The sequence below is a fragment of the Eptatretus burgeri genome, chromosome 13, assembly GCF_056783735.1.
Source record: "Eptatretus burgeri isolate ZD-2024b chromosome 13, Ebu_testis_v1, whole genome shotgun sequence".
Classification (NCBI taxonomy): domain Eukaryota; kingdom Metazoa; phylum Chordata; class Myxini; order Myxiniformes; family Myxinidae; genus Eptatretus; species Eptatretus burgeri.
In genome coordinates, this window is record NC_140973.1 from 959088 (window position 1) to 969087 (window position 10000).

A 10000-nucleotide genomic window follows, 5' to 3' on the forward strand; every position below is an offset into this window, starting at 1 on the left:
TCTGTCGGCGGCAACGATCTCACTGCTGGGGAACCATCCACGACCCTCCATGATGTTTGCGCTACCAGTGGGGAGCGATGCACGCTGCACCCACGTTAATTTGGGAGATCGGCCCCGTGGCCCACCTCAAACAATGGAGCCATTTCTGGTCCGACTACTTTGCAGAGCAGATGTCAGGACATAGGCGAAGTCTGGGCCGATGAACGCAGTGCGCTCAGAACACGAGGGGCAGACATTAGTTGCTGCGTGGCATGGTTACGTCTGCCAGGGACGTTGGGCTCCGCTCCACTCATATAAAGTAGCGTTCCAGGAGTAGTCAGGAGGATCTCTGAGAAGGCTCTTCACGATTGTTTTTTTTTTTTTTTGGAATACCAAGTCAAGGCATGTGCAAGGCATGAGACAAGAGGGGTGGGAGAGGGAAGCAAAAAATAGTAGGGAGCAAAGATAATAGGATATCTGTGAAAGGGAGAGGGATAGGGTGGGGTATTCAGGGTAAAGAAGATGGTACCACAGGGAATTTCAGGAAGGAAAACAGGGAATTTGAATGAGATGGGTTTGGGGTGGAGTAAAGGGGTTACAAAAGATCAAGATTTTGGATGGAGGAAGACAAGATATGGTGGTGAACAGCTGTTTTGATGATCGTGTTGGAGTTTCTTGCAGAGGATGGAAAAAAGAGGAATGAAAGAGTGAAGGTGAGCGGTGATTCTATATTTTGGTAGTTTCACCAGAAGGGGGTTTGTGGCGGACCTTCAGCGCCCTGAATAAATATAGGGGGGGACAAACCACAAACGGAGCAGGGGGGGGATAAGGCCGGAGAGGAGACGGTAGAAGGCAGAAAGATCACAGACCTGCCTCCGGTGAGAGAGTGAGAGATCCAAAGACTCAGCTTCATCACAGGAGATACCAATAATCCTAAAAGCCTTGGTTTGCACAGCGTGAAGTTGAGCTGGGTGTGAGGCAGGAGCACCACCCCAGAGGGGAAAGCAGTACTCCATCAGACTGCAGATGAAAGCTTTGTAAATGGTTATAAGCTCAGGTGTGCCAAGGAAGAGAAGGCTGATTGGTCTGTAGTTGCAGGGATCTGTTTTTGCACCTTTTTTATGCAGAGCGGTAATGTTTGCTGATTTCCAAGCAGATGACAGATGATCTTGAGAAAATGATAGTGTGAGTAGAACAGAGAGAGGGTGAGCAAACGCAGCAGAGCAGGTTTTTAGGACATGTGGGATGATGCCGTCTGGACCAGTTGCAGAATTCGAGTTAAGGTTTGACAGCAAGCTCTTCACCTTGTCAAAAGAAAAGGACACAGAGTCCAAGAACAGCTGGGTACAACTGGGTAAGGTGAGTGCAGAAAGCGATGGGATTGGGACACAAGATTTAGAAGCAAACACAGAGTTTAGGCATTCAGAAGATATTTCTTTCGGAGATATTTCAGAGGTTTTCTTTGAAGTTATTTTCGACCTGATTACAGGTGCACTTTCTTGTGGTGGGTTCGAGGTGAAGCACCACAGGATGCCGTGGAGTGCCACGGGACGAGGTGGAACAATAACCCAGCCGCACAGCGCCACACCTATATCCCAGTCCCCTCTTCCCTTGCCTTTCCCCAGCGCAGGAAAGCGTCGGGCTCGCCAGCCTGTGCAGATTGAGCACAGAGGTTGTCAACGCATTAGACTTTCTCTTATCTATCCTTCTTCGGAATGACCCTGACGGTGACAGTTTTGTTAGCATAAGTCAGATTGTTTAGTACCGGCTAAGCTCTGCACCGTCTTCTTTTGCCAACTGTGTTTATTTTACCGCACCTCATTCATTTGCCTGTCCCTGCTGTACGAATCTCCCTTGTGTAAATAAAACCATTGTCTTGACTACATAAAACATACCTTTTCCCACACTTTCTTTAAATAAATGTCCTTTGTTATTGAAGTTTAGTGAGCTTGCCATGGTCAGGTCCTTCATTGTTCTAACATAGACCGCCGGTGTTAGCCTGGCACATTCCACACCAGTAATTGGCTCACGTGAGTAGCCAGTGTTGCAATTCTCTATTCCGCTCAGCAAAAGGCCACCAGGGACGTGGCCTCTAGTTTGGTTGCCGTGCCAAAAGAAAGGTATTGCGGAAACCTTGAAGCGTAATCCTGCTGGGCCAGTAGTCCAAGTCAAGTGGCTATGGCTGTGTAAGATTTGCAGCCCGTTGGACCGTGGCGTTATCTGTGGTTGGCAGCCTTAGGGCCAGAGATCAGGAAGATAGGCCTGGGGAACCGCTCCATGTGGTAGCCCCAAACTCCGGACATGTTATTATTCAACAGCCATCATGAACCATACACATGCATAAAACTGCAGAACATTTGAAAAAGGAAAATAACGAGCAAAATGACATTACTGGGAGGGTCTGGGGGTGAAATTTTGTTTGAATAAAATAAATGAATGCTGAACACCATATACACGACAGGGTCAAAAGTACGTGGACACCTGCTCATCCAACATCTCATTCCAAAATTATGGGCATCAATATGGAGTTGGCCATTCTTTGCTGTGAGAATAGCCTCCTCCACTCTTCTGGGAAGACTTTCCACTAGATGTTGTAACATTGCAATGGGGATTTGCTTCCATTCTGCCACAAGAGTATTAGTGAGGTCTGGCAATGATGTTGGGCGATTAGGTCTGGCTCAGTCGGCGTTACAATTCATCCCAAAGGTGTTCGATGGGGTTGAGGTCAGAGCTCTGTGCAGGCCAATCAAGTTCTTCCACAGCAATCTCGATAAACCATTTCTGTAGCGACCTCGCTTTGTGCATGACGGCATTGTCATGCTGAAACAGGAAAGGGCCATCCCCAAACTGTTGCCACAATGTTGGAATCACAGAATCATCTAGAATGTTATTGTATGCTGCAGTGTTAAGATTTCCCTTCACTGGAACGAAGGGGCCGAACCGGAACTATGAAAAACAGTCCCAAACCATTATCCCTCCTCCACCAAACTTTACAGTTGGTACTATGCATTCAGGCAGGTAGCGTTCTCCTAGCATCCTCCAAACCCTGATTCGTCCATCGGACTGCAAGATGGTGAAGCGTGATTCATCACTCCAGAGACCATGTTTCCACTGCTCCATAGTCCAATGGTAGTGTGCTTTACACCACTCCAGCAGACACCTGGTATTGCACATGGTGATGGCTGCTCGGCCATGAAAACCCATTTCATGAAGCTCTCGACGAACCATACTTGTGCTGACGTTGCTTCCAGAGTCAGTTTGGAACTCGGTAGTGAATGTTGCAACCGACAACAGATAATTTTTCCACGCTACGTGATTCAGCACTCGGCGGTCCCGTTCCGTGAGCTTGTGTGGCCTACCACTTCACGGCTGAGCTGTTGTTGTTCCTAATCGTTTCCACTTCACAATAACAGCACTTACAGTTGATCGGGGCAGCTCTAGCAGGGCAGAAATTTGATGAACTGACTTGTTGGAAAGGTGTCATCCTCTGACGGAGCCATGTTGAAAGTCATTGAGCTCTTCAGTACAAACCATTCTACTCTCAATGTTTGTCTCTGGAGATTACATGGCTGTGTGCTCGACTTTATACACCTGTCAGCAATGGAGGCTAACCCCCGCTTTAGCAGGGAAAATGGCCTTAAAATGCTTGTTGTTGTCAGCAATGGGTGTGGCTGAAATGGCCAAATCCACTAATCAGAAGGGGTGTCCGCATACTTTTGGCCATGTCGTGTACCTTTCCAGGAATTCTAACACAAGTATTTATAAGTGGGGGGGGGTGGTCACGTGTCATGTAATGGAGGAGTTTCCAGGAACCACTCTCATTCCAGTGTGAGCCAGAGCATTCACTACCCCTTTAAACACACACTCTCATGTGATGGAGCGGTTTCCCGGAATCACTCTCATGCCAGTGTACTCATTGCGTCCAGCAGACATCATCAGGTTTTGTATTTGATGCAGAGGAATCACACGTTTACTTCGTACAATGGAAGAGGGAACTTCAGTATTTTCCGTTAAGTTCATCGGAGGAAACAGCGACGGGGAAAAAATCTAACATTGGACGCCATTTCCGTATTTACTGACATAGACAGACGGTCTCCCGCCTGGTGGACATCCGATCACGGTAACGCGCTTGCAAGCTTTTGTACCTGGCTAACTTCTACAAAAATACCTCGTAAACAATATCATGGGAGAAATTCACATAATCATGGTCATGATGCATTAGCATTGCACCCCATCCAAATGAAATGGGTGAATAAACGAATCAGCATACGGAATAACACCGCAATTCCCCATCATCATGGCATGCTTTTCTGATGACGAAAATACCAAAACCTCCGCATGGGTCGTTACAAAAATACGGATTTCCGTACACATACGGAAGAGTTTCACCCATGAATACAAATGAAGAAACGACCGTACAACGTGAAAACCGGGGTGATAAACCACCATGCACCTTCAGTCGTGCTGTGACGAAAAGCGAAAGGTCTTACAGAGTTTGGTATTAGCAATTTGGTTACAATCAGTGTTCAGATTTGAATGCTTACGTACAAAATAAATGGTACCGTTCATGATAATGCAAGATTCTTGATTTCAATTTTTTTTTCAACATTTAGCCATTAAATAATTGTAAAATCCCACTCTTTGCCAAAAATTCATTTTACCAAATTACAATCACTCGAACTCACCGGTATGGCTTCGTAAGTGCACGGTCAATCGACACGCCCTGTCATAAACCTTCCCACAGCCAGGTACGGAGCAGCAGAAGACTTCCGGTTCACGCTCGTGAGAGCGCGCATGCCGGCTCAGTGAGCTCGCCGTAGAGAAGGCCTTATCACAGTCTGCACCAGCACACGGTGACACGTTATCATTGGGGTGGGGGGAGTGTTGACATCAAGTCACAATGTGTGACATCACGATCACTGGATACAAAGGAGGGTGTGATCACAGAAAAAAAGAGGGAACTTTATATTATCCACTTTCGAGTGTTTTTCATGGAATATACTTCATTAGTTTCTTCAAAATGCCACTCAAAACGAGAGAGAGAGAGAAGAGAAGAGAAGAGAAGAGAAGAGAAGAGAAGAGAAGAGAAGAGAAGAGAGACAAAAAGATGGGGGGAGGGAGAGAGAGAGACAGAGAGACGGAAAGGAAATGAGAGGAAGAGAAGGAAACACTAAAATCAGCAAGCAAGAGGGTTGGGTTAGGAAAGGCCAATAGGTCGAATTAGGGATGACACAAGGTGGTGGTGCAATGTATGCTTAAAGTCTTGGAGGGAAGAGTGAGAAAGAACATCCTCTGGAAGGTGGTTCCTTCGACTGGAAAAGTGAGGAAAAAGTACAGGTACATATTCAAAGCACACCACACCCATGCCAAATAAATAAATAATATATCCTCAGGCGATGCCAACGTACAGCAAATGGAGACGGAATTGGGAGGGAGCGGTGTACAATAATTGATGGATTAATTGGTAATTAAAATAAATAAATAACAATGATAAAATAATTAATTTATTGAACAATTGGCTAATAGCATACCTCAACCACCACTGTTTCCTCCAAATCTGTAACTTTTTGAAAATGAAAAATCAATGAAATAATTAATCAAGAAATCAAAAAAAACCCTGATAGCAAAATCACTTGGTCACTGTCATGTCCAAATATCAGTTTCCTAGCTCAAAAGGTGCCTGAGATATTGCCAGGATGAGAAATAAAATAAATACGTAATCAATAAATCGATAATTAATTATTTAGCCCACGCTCGGGAAGTGAAAAGCGGGGTAAAATGATCAGTCATGCGTATGTAGGTACGTGTCTGCATTTTGTTTTTCCTTTATCTCTGGAACGCTTCTCGGATGAACACATTTTCACCAGAGGTGTGACTACTCATGTAGAATGCTTTAATGATAAATACGACATCATAGGTCATGTGGTGTGGCAGCCATGTTGGAAAAAAGTAGAAATGTTTGACTTCTGTATCTCTGAAACTACTCCAAGGAAAAATTGAAACTTGGCACATAGCAAGTATTCCCCATGGGGAGGGGTTGGTCGAGGACCCGGGCTGCGGGGAGGGGTTGGTCGAGGACCCGGGCTGCGGGGAGGGGTTGGTCGAGGACCCAGGCTGCAGGGAGGGGTTGATCGAGGACCCGGGCTGCGGGGAGGGGTTGGTCGAGGACCCGGGCTGCGGGGAGGGGTTGGTCGAGGACCCGGGCTGCGGCGAGGGGTTGGTCGAGGACCCGGGCTGTGGGGAGGGTTGGTCGAGGACCCGGGCTGCGGGGAGGGGTTGGTAGAGGACTCGGGCTGCGGGGAGAGGTTGGTCGAGGACTCGGGCTGCGGGGAGGGGTTGGTCGAGGACTCGGGCTGTGGTGGGGAGGGGGGTGGGTTGAGGACTTGGGGGGGGGGGTTGTGGATGGTGGTAATTCAATCAAGCAACATATTGTTACGGCTGTGGAAATTCACATTCACCATAAAAGGCCCGCAGGTGAAATATCTTCATAGGTACATGTGTAGTTAGCCCAAACCCGTTGTAAAGAGGGAATTTATGTGATTCATCCGGGCTGCGACGCTTTGAGTTAGCCATTTTTTATTTTCTGTCGTTATTTTGAACCAACCACGTCTCAACCGCCATCACACAACAACCACCTTAACCACCACGCCAGCCAGTCACCAACTACAACCACGCTCCAACCCGCAGACAACAACCACAACGCCAACATTCACCACAGAAGACCCTCCACCAATTCATCCCACATCATCGCTTCCACGGCCATTCCCGCACCACCTGTGAACACTGAACGTCGGGCTGTCTTGGGCCCGTTCGGCAATTGGTGCCGAATGCACCGAGCCGCGAGCGCGAATGATAGCCTTTCCAAGGGGAAATTCGGATCAGAAACGCTTCACGCCCACTTCTCCTCCGTCCAATTGGCGAGTGCGGGGCGGCTTGGCCCCGCCTCCAAACGTGTGTATGTGAAGTCCGTATATGAAAATTTTAGGATCAGGAGAGGTTCACGCCCATTTTTGCCCGACCAATGGCTGACCGGAGTGTCGTCGAGAGGTTGCTCCTGGGGGACAAGGAGCGTGCGTTGGCGGAGTGGAGTCGAGTGCACGCGGTGGAACTGCAAGCAAGGGAGCTCGGGTCCGAGGCAAGAAGGACGGCAGTCGGCGACGAGGTTGCGGTGTGGGGGATCGCTTGTCTCGTAGCGGGACCCAAGCCAGCCAGCCATTCCCCTCCCTCAGGGAATCAACAATTCCCCCCTTTCCCCCGCGCTGAGATAGTGCAAAAGGGGTCCCCGTTCCCACCCCACCCCAAACGTCGTGCCAACGAAACCCGCCAAGGGGCACGGAGTCGGGGCACAGCGGCGCGGCCACATTTGCGGCTTGCCCGCCAACGCGTCACAAGGACGTGGGTAAGACCTCCCCGGTCTCGCGGACCTGGCCGCTCCTCCAGGTCACGTCCACATTTGGCCTACGGGCCTGTCTGCCTCCTTGTCTGTGAGGGTGGCTTCTTTCCTTTGCTTTTGTGAAAATGTGTGTTGGCGCCGTCTGTGAAGTAAAACTGTATGTTTTGCCGTGTGTGCGCGTTGTCGGTTTTAGCTCTTACATCTGCTTTATGTGCATTTTGATTCTGTATGGCTGTATTTTCATGCTTTCCGTGTGCCGGGAAATAAAATGCTTGCTTGTTGAACTGTGCCCGTTTCGCTTCGTCTTTTCTTTATTGACCCTCCATCTTGCTTCATGTAAGGGGTTCGTAGTGGGTGCAACATCCCGGTAATTAATCTGAACCGTCCAGGTTGACGATAACACCGCTCGTTTATCCCGATAGTACGGAACGGGCCGCCCAAGCGGCTCGTGTCCGGAGTCGACCTGTGGCGAGGTACGATCACCCGGTTTACCATCCGCGTGGGTACTTAGGTAGGTCGAGCTTGGCTAACAACCCTATCCTACGCGGGTGGACGATTGGCACGATTGTGGTGAGGTCAAAAGGCCCACCCGTGACTAGCTCCCGGCGTTGGTCCGAGAGGGTCACGACAGAATTGTCCGTCCGGTGGGCGACGTGCCGCGAATGGAGTTACGTGGCCGTCCGCACGCCGGCGGGCGCAAATTCGCAACAATATTAAGAGAACACACAAGAAGACAATATTAAATTCCCATGGTATTTGTGTTCTTTGGATAATATTGTTGAAGTTAGATTTTACATTACGTGCAATTTCCGTGGGTACCTTCTCGTAAAGAGATAACATAGTATAAGAAGCATTTTTACCCATCACTCTGATGACGGATTTTAATCGGAAACACGGTGTGTTGTACTTCACAAACACTCAATTCACTCTATAATTTGCCCGACATAATCTTACATCTGGTTGGAAGTCGTCAGTCAACATCACCTTCATCAGCCATCCTATATATTATATTCATATATATATATACATATATATATATATATATATATATATATATATATATATATATATATATATATATATATATATATATATATATATATATATATATATATAAGGGTGGTCCAAAAACAGCAAAAAATTTTAAAATTCAGATGTTGTCTCCACAAGCCTTATGTTATTCCACTATGATTCAATAATGCACATACAAAATTTTAAGTTGATCGGAGGTGATTTAGAGGTCGCTCCATATGACGACTATAGTTTCATGAGTTGGTTAAATTCGGCCATTAGGGTATGGTCAGATACGATTACGGGTACTTCTCGATGTCCGAGGTGGAAATGGAGTGCATTTTCGAACTCTATGGGGTCGATTTACTCTAAGAAATGACTGCACTGACATTGAATTCACTACCATTTTGAAAATATGACCTAAAACAAGATTTATCATTACTGGAGTTGTCACTAATCCTACTCATTTCGATATTTTCTAATCAATAATTAATTTGTTGTCAGTCTAAACATTTCTTAGAGTAAATCGAACCCACTGAGTTCGAAAATACAGTCCATTTTCACCTCGGAAGTTCAGAAGTGTACAGATTCGCATCTCACCATACCCTAATTTTTCAATCAATGGAATTACAAACTATTAGAATATTTTGTCTCATTTACCAAATACCACTATCATCTCCGCCTCTATTGCTGTCTCCAATCCCACCTGAACTTATTTCGAGCCGGCCCAACATCCAGTGTTTTAAATTCAATGATTCACGAAAAATATGTTAGTTATTTATTTAGTTATTATTATATGAAATTCGGGTATGGTGAGATGCGAATCAATGTCGGTGCAGTCATTTCTTAGAGTAAATTGACCCCATAGAGTTTGAAAATGCACTCCATTTCCACCTCGGACATCCAGAAGTACCCGTAATCGTACCTGACCATACCCTAATTTATTCAAGTCATGAGACTAAAAGTCGTCGTATGCAGTGACCTCTAAATCACCTCCGATCAAGCTAAAAAAAATTATGCGCGTTATTGGATCACATTAGAATAATTTTAAGCTTGTGGGGCAACATTCTATTTTTTGAAGCACCCTAATGTGTGTGTGTGTGTGTGTGTATATACATATACATATATATATATATATATATATATATATATATATATATATATATATATATATATATATATATATATATATATATATATATATATATATATATATATATATATATATATATATATATATATATATATATATATATATATATATATATATATATATATATATATATATATACAGTGAGGAGAAGAAGTATTTGATACACTGCCGATTTTGCAGGTTTTCCCACTTAAAAAGCATGTAGAGGTCTGTAATTTTTATCATAGGTACACTTCAACTGTGAAAGACGGAATCTAAAACAAAAATCCTGAAAATCACATTGTATGATTTTTAAATAATTAATTTGCATTTTATTGCATGAAATTAGTATTTGATACATCAGAAAAACAGAACTTAATATTTGGTACAGAAACCTTTGTTTGCAATTACAGAGATCAGACATTTCCTATAGTTTTTAACCAGGTTTGCACAGACTGCAGCAGGGATTTTGGCCCACTCCTCCA

At 45.4% G+C, this 10000-nt stretch overlaps 1 protein-coding gene across 2 annotated transcripts in view; it reads right to left on the reverse strand.

Annotated features, from left to right (window-relative positions):
• The window catches only part of LOC147013660 (uncharacterized), a 70584-nt gene that overhangs the window by 33881 nt on the left and 26703 nt on the right, over nucleotides 1-10000 (reverse strand). For both annotated transcript variants that reach the window (XM_085850759.1, XM_085850758.1), the window contains exon 3: nucleotides 4665-4817. In XM_085850759.1, coding sequence (XP_085706885.1) covers nucleotides 4665-4817 — 153 coding nt within the window. The remainder of the gene's footprint in view (nucleotides 1-4664; nucleotides 4818-10000) is intronic.